The sequence below is a fragment of the Onychomys torridus genome, chromosome 1 (assembly GCF_903995425.1).
Source record: "Onychomys torridus chromosome 1, mOncTor1.1, whole genome shotgun sequence".
NCBI classification, from domain to species: domain Eukaryota; kingdom Metazoa; phylum Chordata; class Mammalia; order Rodentia; family Cricetidae; genus Onychomys; species Onychomys torridus.
In genome coordinates, this window is record NC_050443.1 from 136069857 (window position 1) to 136082240 (window position 12384).

The 12384-nt window shown below is 40.4% G+C and overlaps 1 protein-coding gene across 1 annotated transcript in view; it reads right to left on the bottom strand.

Annotated features, from left to right (window-relative positions):
• Pcsk5 (proprotein convertase subtilisin/kexin type 5) overlaps positions 1–12384 on the bottom strand; it is a 427807-nt gene that overhangs the window by 86750 nt on the left and 328673 nt on the right. Inside the window, exons 22-23 of the mRNA XM_036173949.1 lie at positions 4019–4155; positions 281–487 (exon numbers count right to left, since the gene is read on the bottom strand). Coding sequence (XP_036029842.1) covers positions 281–487; positions 4019–4155 — 344 coding nt within the window. The remainder of the gene's footprint in view (positions 1–280; positions 488–4018; positions 4156–12384) is intronic.

Genomic DNA, 12384 nt, shown 5'->3' on the forward strand with positions numbered 1-12384 from the left:
ATGGTCTCATACCTAGTAATTAAGAAGAAGAAAACTGTTGGCCAAGACTTTGAGACTCTGACCTCAGTTTTTCTCTGTTGTCCGGGCGTCATGGGGCTGGGGAAAAGGAAGGAGAGTACTTCCAGCCCCACTGGCTTATTGAGCTATTTAGAGTCCTTCTAAATGTTCATAATAACACCGTGATAATTGAAAGTAAGGGAGTCAAAGCCTTCCTGATGCCCAAAGGTATAATGTCTCATCCCATCTCCTGGTGCTGAGTAGGAGCCCACAGAAGCCTCACCTTGTCGGCACTCCAGCCTCTGGCAGGTGTGGTTGGTGGGCACGATGAAGTAGCTGCTCGTGCATCTAGTGCAGACATGTGAGTTGGAGCAAAGCTCACAGTTGTCTGGGCAGGGCAGGCAGGCATGTCCCTTAGCAGGATAATGGCCCACAGGACAGCTTTCCCGACATTCCCCCTGGTATAGGAAGCGCTCCCGACCATGCTTGTCTGACCAGTTAGAGGGACATGGGAAAGAGAAAATGCAAAAACCAGCCATGGAGCTCATATAATCTAAGATGTTTTATTAAAAAGGGAAACAACTGAGTGCTTTTGTTCCCAGAGGAGCAAGAGCATCAGAATGGATTTAATAAAAAGTGCAATATCTATATCCTTATCGCTGAAAAGTTTTCCTTGCAGGGAATCATTTTACACTATTTTATATATTTGAGTGAACAACTTCTATTTGGGATGTCATTGCAAAACCACAAACCATGTTCTGTGGAAAGCTACAATTCAAAATGTGTTTAACTTTCCCAAGGGCTAAAGGTAGATCCACTCAGACTTGGGGGTTACAGAAATGCCATAAAAATAAATACGTGCTACATGGCAGACACACTTGATAAAATGTAATCTTACAGTGATTTGGAATCACTTTTAAAATCACATGCTTGTGCTGACTAATGTCTGGGTTTTTGCAAAGTTACTAATTGTTCTAAGGACAGCCTTATTGACATCCTAAATCAAGCACACCTCCACAACTCCTCCATAGCATCCCTAAGGGTTTTATTTCTGTCAACAATGGGCTCTATAAGAAAAGAATCAGCAATTTGCCAGCATGACAGAACATGGGAATTTGCTCCTGGAGAGAACAGAAAAATCTAATCAGTTAGAAAAATACCAGGATCAGTTACAGAGTATTATAAACATATTTTTAAAAACAGCATTAAGATTAATACTGCACATCTACCTAGGAGCACCATACTCCCAGCTTTGGGGAATTTCAGGGCTCAGTGTGCTCTGGGTAACTATCTCCTCATTCTACTGAGATCCAGATTTCCCATAGGGCCTCACATCTGAAGAACAGCTGATCTGTGTTGCCTAGAATAACCTGGGTCTACCATTCTCTCAGTCACCACGTGGAGATCCAAACCACTGACCTTCAAGCTGCAGCAACACTGAGTATGTGTATAAAGTCAGCAGAAGCCCACTGTTGCAAGGACAGACATAGAAAGTCAGTATAATGTTGGCCTGAACCACATGAGCTCGCTGATATTTCAGCCTTTCACTAAAACTTCCTTTCTAGGGTTTCTTGAGGTGAAGCATGGTAATCTCTTCAGCATGGTAATCTCAAGGCCTAGGCTATCCTTGCTGTGTTAGCCTGAGCTTTTGCTGTGCAGAGAGCATGTTGAATAAGGGCTTGGTAAGCAATTACCCTCTCCAGGAAACCTCTGCTCATCACATATGGAAATGGCAGCCTTTTGACTGCGCATTTGGTCTTTATCTGATAGTTTCTCATTGTTCAGTATGTGAGGACAAACCTCCTTGTAATTCTGTTAACTCCTTGAAAGTGAGTCAGTTTTTTTCACTGCAGTGGCAGAAATACCCGACATAAACACTTAAGGGGATGGAAGACTTATCCTAGCTCTCAGTTTCAAGGGTGTCAGCACATCATGGCAGGGAGGGATGGTGGAGCAGAGATGCTCACTTCCTGGAAGCCACACAGCAGAAAATAATTCCCATACTAACCGGTTTTCTCATCTCCCACCTCTCCATCTGGATCCCAGCGTACGGGATAGTATAGGCTACATTAAGGGTAGAACATCTCTCTTACTCAGTCCTCCCTGGAAATACTCATACAGAAACAGCCAGAGATTTCCTTTATTAATCTGTGAGGTATTTCTCAATCAGTTCAAGTGAACAAACACTTAACCGTCATACGTACCATGCTCTCACTTACTGTGTTCTCCATTGCTTCTAATTGTAACTTGTTCAAAGGAGGGAGGCATTTAATATTTAAGATGATAGATTAGATGCAGCCCTTCAAGTATAAAATGTGGGAAAAATGACAAAGTCCTTATCATGTGGTTTGGTGCAAGTAAGATGTTAAACTATTTGACATTTGCTTAGAATCTAAACTTCGTTCCAATTGCGTGACGTAGGCTGAGATGTAGAGTGCTGGATGGGAAAGTGGTTTTAAATGCCCTTTTGTCCTTTCAATTTTTAAAACAAATAAGAAAAGTCTTAAAGAGGTGAAGTATCTGTTTTAGTGTCTTGTAGTTAGTAAGAAAGATGGGGGCTGGGGATGTGGCTCAATTGTAGGGTACTTGCTTAGCACATATAAGGCCTTAGGTTCAAACTCCAGTATTACATAAAACTAGTCATAGCATATGCTTATAACCCCAGCATTTAGGAGGTGGGAGTAGGAAGACCAAAAGTTTAAGGTTATCCTCAGCTATGTAGTGAACTTGGGGCTTGGGATACAGTACATTTTGTCAGAAATCAATCAATCAATCAATCAATCAATCAATCCATCAATCAGTTATCAGTCAGTCAAGGATGTTAGGTCAGTTGTACATTTCCTGACTGCTAGTCTTGAGGGTCTTTCTCCTAGATCATGAATTCTCTCTCTTACCTTCTGTATGTACACGGTTTATAAGCCTTATGTACAGACCACCATAGAACACAGGGTAGAAAACACTCACATCTTATCTGGGGCATAGAGTCTTTATGGACAAGGTGGATATTAAGAGTGATGAGATGCATGAAAGGGAAGTGCAGGCCTCCAGGTTTCCATATTCCTGCAAATCTAAGATATTGTCATTTTTTTCATTTTCTTGGTTTTATTGTAAGCAAGAATAAAAATAAGTATGTCTCTTTCACTGCACAAATGACATAAATATTATATCCATTATGGATATGATGCTATCACCTCAGGGTCAGCTAGACAACTGCATATAGTGAGGACTGTGGAGAAATGCAGAGTAGCCTCTTTGAGGCTTCACTCTGAAAAATCTTTGGGAAAGATGGGTTCAGTGCAACCACTTCATCCAACTTTTTAACAGTGAACAATAGTCTACATTTTTTCTTTAAAATTGCACAAAATTTAAATTTGCCTCACACTTAAACTCTACTTACTATATAGGCAAAATAATATGATTCTAGTTTCTATGAAGTCAAAATAGAGGTCAGACATGTGAAACAAGGCTGTAACAGTGTCAAGGGTTAAACTGCATAGGAACTTGGTGGGCATGGCCTCCAGACCAGTGATGGCAGATACTCTGAGAGTAACTCAAGACTGGACCCAAAAGGTCACATCTGGCATGAGTGAACTGATTACCTTGCCATCTAAATGGCATAGCTCAGCTCTGAGACCTGACATAACCTTGAAATCATTATTTGTTTTCAGGACCATATGTGTCTTGCTAATTCCCCAGCTTTTCAGGTCTACCACAACAAAGCTTGGCTTTACTGTACAAGTTATGCTTGACAACACACTAAATAGTCTTTCCTCTTGCTTCCCCCAGAAGACCTCTCTTCACTTTGCTCATCTCCTTAGGGGCAGTGAGTCAACATGTGTGATTATGTGAACAAGGATTTGTGTCCTGGCAGCAACAGAGCCTTCAGGTTGTACTGGAGCAGTAATGAATAGCTGTCTGCTCTGAACCTCAGCTCCATCACAAGGCTTCTGAGCCAAACCAAATGCTAGCTTGTGAGAGAACAGACTGAGGTGAGGGAAGAGACTGCAGTGATTGCCCTCACCTGCTCTGCAAGAGGTGCAGTTGGAAGGCCCGCTTCCTTGGCATTCTTGGCAAGTGTGGTGGCATGGATGGCATTGCTTCTTAAGCTCAAACTTCGATGTGGGACAGTTCAAAATGCAGCGGCCATCATCAAAAACCCTAGAGGAGAAACAGGCTGTTAGAATTCATCTGGGTGACTTTTCAGAAGGACCCAAGAATCAGAACATGTGGTGTGCATGTTTTGCTATGCAGATTTGGTTTCATTGTTCCAAAGAGTGATGCCTGGGGCTAGTCATCTCAGAGCATATGAGATATGAGTCACATACCCATCCTTGGCCCATGATATGGATCCAACAGCAGGCAAACTAGAAACTGGTGAGGGATCTGTCCTGAATCTGTTTCCAAATCAGCTAACTGGTACCCATGCAGATTAAGGTCCCATTGAAGGTTCTAGCTAAATCCAGCCAGGATCAGATGCTGTCTTTGACTTTCATGATACTAAACAGGCCTCTTAATCCACAGGTCTTGGAGAAGGCATTCTTTCTTCAGTTATCAACATGCCCACATTTGGCAAGCAATGTGTCCTGTCTAAGGGCCCTGGAAGAGGGGAACGATGCACTATTCTTTTTTGTTTTGTTTTGTTTTTGTTTTTTGTTTTTTTGTTTTTTTGAGACAGGGTTTCTCTGTGTATCTTTGTGCCTTTCCTGGAATTCACTCTGTAGCCCAGGTTGGCTTTGGACTCACAGAGATCTGCCTGCCTCTGCCTCCCGAGTGCTGAGATTAAAGGCGTGTGCCACCATTGCCTGGCTATGATGCACTATTCTGAAGGTTATACTGCCTAGAAAGTTGCCTTATCAGTATTACAAATAATTAATGAATTCAGATTTTATTTGCTCATATATGGAGTCCTACAACCTCCATTTCTTGATCATGCTTGCAAATACCCACAAAGGCCTGGCACAAAAGTTAGAAAATGGGCTTCTAAAACCCTTGGTTTTATATGTGTACACTTTATGCCATGATGTCACTGCTAATATTTTTGTGTTTGGGCTTCATCTTTCTTTGCAGAGTAATCATAAGAGCAGATGGGATTAAATCAACCAAATCCAAGCATTCTGCTTGGAAAAACACAAAATGTTGATAAAATAAATGTAGGAATCAGACAGGTAATGTGAACAGCTGAAGTGAGCCAGGATTCCACCTCCAGATTTAATTCAGATGAGCTCAGGGAAAGGATTGAAAGTTTGTATTTCTAACAATTTTTCTCGTGGTGCTAACATTACTGATCCAGAGAGCACACTTTTAAAAAGCTTTCATTTACTTATTATTTAAATTTTTGCTTCAACATGCATGCAGCAATTGTCCATATTAATGAAGCACGGTGTGGTATTTCAGCACATATGCTTAGACTCTACTGACGACGTCAGGGCTGTTACCATTTCTAACTCCTCATCATTTGTTTATGATTGGCATCCACAAGCTTCTCTTGCCTAAGTCTTCATAAAATCTACAATTGGGGATTAAGATCTGCAGTGGCCCCACGATGCCGTGAGGTGCCAAAACTTGCCTCTAGCTGTTATTCAGTCCTTCTCTGTCCGACTTCCTTCCCTACCCTTCCTCACCTCTAGTAATCACTGCTCTACATTCAGTTTGACTAGCTTTACCCTCCCCTTATTAATGTAAGAATATGCAATACTTGTCTGAGTATGACTTAGGTCAGTTAGCACAATATTCATTAGTTCCAACCATTTTGCTGCTAATGGCAGGATTTCATTGTTCTTTATGGTTGAATGACAACTGATTGTGTATAGATACTCCATTTCTTCATCAGTTTGCCTGTCAGTTGGGTAGCAAGATTCATTATGTATCTTCGCCATTGTGAATAGCGCTGCAATTAACACTGATGTTTCTTTGGCATGCTAATGCCATTTCCTGTGGATCCTATAGAGATCACACTTGAAGAGCCACTGCTCTTTGAACATCTGGACTGCTGTGGAGTTTGTGGACTGAGTCCATGTAATGTAGGCAATGCCAAACTGGTATCTGGTTGAGTTTCCTTAGAGTAGTATTTAATCGTGGTTATAAGATTAATTGAATGTAGACCATGTCCCCAACCTCTCACCACATGGAACATTACACAACACTGTAGATGGAAACTTCCAGAAACTTATTCCTGGGATGGCACTGGCTTGTCTAAACCTGACAGCTTACATATCTAGACACAACCATTAGCTGGGGAGCTAGCAATAACAATCCCAGAATTGGAAGAAGTTGGGGGTAAAGCATCCTTTCCCATCACTGCATCACTTTGGAAATAGAATGGGACTCAAGTCCACAAGCAAACACAGAAGGCCACCTTACTCTTGGCTTGCTGGTGCTCAGATTCTGCTCACCAAATTCAGCACCATTGGAAGCAACATACTTCTTGGTCTCCTGCAGAGTGTGTCCTAGCTTTAAGGCAACAAACACTCACACACATAGCTGTCCATGTTAAAGAAAGTTGGAAATTCTAACAGAAGAGCTGGTGAGTCAGGGCTGTCTTGTGTGCTGGTCATTAGCTTGGACTGATTAAAGCCATCACAAGGGCATTTCATGTAACTGCTTGCTGCTTTAGTGTTTCAATGCAATGAAACTTGAGAAAAAGTCTTTTCTCCCTCTGTTCATTGAAACAGATCAAATAGGATGTTTAAGTCTGTGGAAGAGCAGAGTAACTTTCAGATGCTTTTATTTGGTTTTATTTACCCCATTCTCTTTCAAGACTGGGCTAGGAAGTGAGCCTAGGCAAAGAGAACCACAGCATTTCAGAGGGTGCATGTTACATACATACATGAAACACTAAGGGGTTTTAAACACTAAGTTGTCTTTATAAAGCTAATCAAAGGTTTATAGAAATGCAAAAGGAAACCAAACCATAGGATCCAAAGGTGATTTCTAAATTTCTGGTTTTCACTAGGGCTAGTGGATCACACCTCTAATCTTAGCGCTGGACAAGTTGAGGCAGGAGGATTGCTATGAGTTTAAGGCAGATATGGGCTACCCAGTGAGTTTCAGCCCAACCTAAGCTAAAGAGTGGGACTCTATCTCTATTTTATTTGTTTTGTTTTTCTTGCTGGTTTTTAGTAAAACAATCTGAGTTAAATTCTTTTTTTTTTTTTTTTTTTTTTTTTTGAGATAAGGTTTCTCTGTATACCTTTGTGCCTTTCTTGGAACTCACTCTGTAGCCAAGGTGGGCCTCGAACTCACAAAGATCCACCTGCCTCTGCCTCCCGAGTACTGGGAGTACTCCACCACTGCCCAGCTAGAGTTAAATTCTTAAATTAAAAAAAAAATCTAGAAAAATTTAAACAGATATAGAAGTATGTGTTGCATATGTAAATGACAATTGTCCCCCAACAAATGTGTATATCACTCAGCTTCAACAGTTGTTAATATCTGGCTAATCTTAGTTTCTTTCCACTAATTACTCATTCAGCTTTGAAGCAAACCAGAAAGTTAAAGTTAGCATTCTTGTCACAGGTGAAAGTTTTCTGAAGGCTATCTTTATTTTCCAGGAACTAAAGGGATCCAATAGCTCTTCTACCCAATCCCAGCTACTTCCTTCCGTGGGCAGAGTGTGTCCCTGTTACTCCAACATCTGGCAAATGTCTACCTCTTCATTGGTACAACCCTTGCTTTAAATCTAGGGGTGCTGAATGGCCCCTACTATGCTTACTTTGAGCATGTCAGCATTCCCACGGAAGGAAGTAGCTGGGATTGGGTAGAAGAGCCCAGTCTCTCTTCTTCCAACCTTAGATTTCCTGATGATGTTTACTCTTGTTTAAAACTAGCTGGAGGCCAGTGGGGATTCTCCCTCACAGATGAGGATAATTGATGACCCTGAGATAGAATTTTTAGTGAGCTCACTTCCAGAACAAAACAGGACAGAAAGCAATGAAGATGGATCTGGACTGAGGACAGGAGAGACAAATAACCTGGAGAACTGGTTCTGAGGTTTTTTTTTTTTTTTTTTTTTTCTGGTTCTTAAGCTATTGGATCCCTTTCAGTACAAATAAAATATCACCACAGGTCTGTCTTCCTTTTGTTCTGTTACTGTCACCCTCTCAGTGGGGTGACCCAGCACCCAAACCTTCACCAGAGACCACTGCCATGTACAAGATCTCCCAGTCCTCAACAACATTCAGCCACAGTTATATTGTTTATAATTTATCCAGTCTCAAGTATTGTGTTATTGCAGCTCCAAATGAGCCAAGACACTGATCCAGGCAACACTTTGGAAAACACTTAAGGAAAATACTTTGCCATTTTCTCAAGAACAAATAAGTCAACATCACCTTCTTTCCAGATAATTTCTTCCTTTTTATCTTTTCAGCTCCCTTCAGGGAAAATAGCAGAAAAATAAGAAGTCAAGTGGTTCATTGCCATGCTACATTACCCTTTCTTGGACATGTGTGTATATAGCTAACATCAAAGAAGAAAGATGTGGGGGAGGAATAAATGCTTAGAGGAATGAGAAGAAAATTGTTCCTGGGAACAATATTTTCTTATGAAGATACCCTGGTTCAAGATTCATGCACATGATTTTCTTTATTCAAAAGCTAATACTCAGTATACTTCACAAACAAAGCCACCAAAATGTCCCAATCGTGTTACCTATTATTTTGTTCTGGTGGGCTTAGTTTTCTTTTTGCTCCCTTTTCTGAGACAGGGTCTCACCATGCACCATTGTAGACTTCAGACCCCAAATCCTTCTGCTTTGCCTTCTGGGCCATGCTTGGCCCTGTACCTAGATTTTTTTTTTTTATAGTAGCCGTTTACTGTGCTAGAAATTTTTCTCTTACTTTTCATATCTACTGTGCTAAGAAAAATCATGGTTTCTCCAGTGTACACTGGATGATTGTAATTGCCTCATTAGACAAGTGTTCAAAGATGTTCAAACATGCAAAGCAATTTAATTATTCATAGTAATGCCAATGGGGGTTAGAAGGAGAAGCAGGACTTTGCTTTGTTAATGTCTTTATCTTAAAGTGTGCTTTGAAGTTTCTTTAAAGCAATTCACTATTTAGAGGTTTAGCTCTTAGAGACACTTAGAAAATAGTCTTGCGGCTGCTTGTGGAAAGCCATCAACAGTCCACCCAACTGTGAGGCCTGACAGCTATAATAATGACTAGCCTGGTAAAATATGCCTGTTGGTGCAATAGTGATATGAATGTTATAAAGATAATCATCTGCTTTCTGATTGGATTTAAGGCCTGCTTCACAAGGGAACCCATACTTGGTACTGTAAACTTGGCCAAGAACCCAAAATTAGTGAAGTTATAGGGCATTTTGGGAACCTACTATTACTGTTTTGCTAAATGAACGTGGTATCAAGCTGCCTTCTAAATACTTATCTTCACACCTGTAGATTATTCCAGTGTCCACTCTTTAGAGGAAGTAGTGAAAAAGGTTTAGAAATTAGTAAGGGACCATGGTGAGGAGGTTCAAGAGAGATAGAAATAAAAGATATATAGGCTCAAAAAGGGTTAATAGAACAGAAGAGATGAAATTTGAGTGGGGAATGGGAGGACAGGGTAGTGGAGGGAATATGGGAATAGCAATACATAACACTAGACCTTTTGAAAAAGTCACACATTACTGTAGAAGCTTCCTACTATATTGGCATAGGTGTAATTATAAGTAGGTATAGGTATAGGTAAATAATTATACACATATAGGAATAGAGTTAAACTGGAGTTGCACTATAATAGGATTACAATACACTTACTAGATACTATGGGCTAACAACTAAAAGACCCAGTGATAGGAATAGATTAACTCTTTTGTAGTTGTTGGCCAGTGAGGTCTCCTAGACCCCCGAACAGTACAGGTTATTGTCAATGCTATTGGTTACACTGAAGAATTCAATATAAAGACCCTATTGCTGAAGAAACTACATTCTTAAACATAAAACATATAGAAATTTAGCTGGTACTCAATTGAATACTTCACCTTTACTGATTAGTGTTCATAGTGCTGGGAGGTGCTATGTATATTACCAAAGGAGAAAAGTAATTATCACTCTTACCCAGATGTCATCCTGCAAGCTATAGTAATATCTGGTCTGACAATACACTGGTGCAATGATGGCATGAATATCATGGAAGTAACCAACCACTTTCTGATTGGATTTAGGTCTAGCACAACAACGTGAAACTTATCCCTGGCACTATTATCAGGCCAAAAATCTATAGCTATACAGGTCATTAGTACTAGGAATGAACTTAACACTAATATTCTGCTAAAAGGACATTGCATTAAGCCAATTCCTAATGATTTATCATTTTACCCATAGATTAATTCATCTCTTAACCCTCATCAGAGAAGGATCTATATGCAGTAGATGGTGAATAACACAGAAAACTACAACTAGCCAACCACAGCTAGGGAATAAGAGACTGCAGAATGCTCAGCCCCATGTGGAACACCTTTAGTATAACCCCTCCTGCTAAGGTTAAGGGCTTGTTGCAGAAGAAGGGCACAAAGACTCTAAAGAGCCAGAGGTGGTAGATAAACACAAAGAAACAGTGTCCTTCACGTACAGCAGGGCACGTGTCAACTAAAAGTGATTGTGACAGCGTGCACAAAGTTGCAGTACACACTTAAGGAAGACAAAAATCTCAGCATGGAGGTCAACATGATGTCCCACCTCTAGGTGAGGAGGTATTGGGAACTGATAGCTGCTTGAAGAGGAAGGGAGTTGTCTTTAAGAATGCTGCCCCTGAGCCGGGCAGTGGTGGCACACGCCTTTAATCCCAGAGGCAGAGCCAGGTGGGTCTCTGTGAGTTCAAGGCCAGCCTGGTCTACAGAGAGAGATCCAGGACAGGCACCAAAACTACACGGAGAAAGCTTGTCTTGAAAAAAATGAAAAAAACCAAGAGTGCTGCCCCTGGTAAGTTGGCCACACATCCAAGATATGTGGGCAGTACAAATCGGATTAATGGGTAGGAAAAAAAGATGTCACAAAGTTGAGGGGTGGGTCTGGGAGGAGTTGGGAGAGGGAGTCAATATAATTATACCACATTGGATGAAAATCTCAAAGAATTAATTTTTTTAAAAATGAAAAATATAATTTAAAAAGAAATTAAAAATGTATTAAAACTTGAAAGCAACAGGTCTATCCAATCTTTAAAGTTATTATAGTTGGGAAAGGCCAAACAAACAAACAAAGGTAATGTTAAAAATTAAAAAATTATGAGAACTGGATTCTGGAAAAATATTCTGTGAATGATATTATTAGGATAATTGATGAAACTTGAATATGGCAATATATTACAAAAATCAGTATCAGTGGAACATGTTATGTATATATTTTTTCAATTTGAAAAAAGAAAACATTCTTGTGGTTAGCATTGGGAATCCTTGAGGTTTCTATCTTTCCCCCCATTCTCAGCCTCCCTTTATCCTTTCTTCTCTGCCTCCATCCTTCCTTTTGGTCTTTGTCCTTCACTATTTGCCTCCTCCTTCTGAGGGAGTTCTTCTGACAGTCCAAACCCATAGCTTTGAGGACACTCAGTTCAACAAGCAAATGGTTATAGAACTGTTACTATACGCTGATCACTGTGAAGAATAAAGAAACAAATACAGCACAGTTCCTCCTCACAGGGATGTCACAGTCCTGAGGAAGAATGAGGACAGAATGACCTTTGTGCTAAGGGAGATCTCAGTAGGGTTGCAAAGCATCCTACTGTGACAGCATCCCCAACTAACTGGTCTAGAGAAAGACTCAGCTTCTTACACATGTAGCTGAGTAGGGATGAGACCATTCATTTAAACACCCAGAAGCTCCCAAGTATCAGAGGAACATTGATTAAACATATATCAGGCTTTCAATTCTCTTGACTGGAGATGTCTGTTAGATTAGCAGTGTTGCTCATTCCATTGTTTGCTCTTTCCATTTGACGTGTATGCATGCCTCCAGTTTTTCCTGCATGGTGCCAGGGAAGGAGATGCAAATGTGAGATCTCCAGAAACTCACAGTCTAATGAAGAAGACATGCATTTTGTAAACAGATGTCTCTGAAGGCTACACATACTCTGACAGATGTGTCTATAGAGCAGAAGGTCATAAAGAATTAGACTATAATGACCTGAGTTAGAGGGAGAGAACTGACTTCCATCACTTGTTCTATGATATCCACACAAGTGCCGTAGCACACATGTACATGTGAATATAGACCACACATAAACAATAAATGAATAGATGTATGTTTTTTAAACAGGGAAGGCTAATTCTACTGGGAAGTGGTCAGTAGACCTTTCCTTTATACAGTAGTTTGCCCTTGAATTGATTATAGAAATGAGTATTTTTTAAATCAGAAGATGGAAATGTTGTGTGAGGGATGAGTGTGTA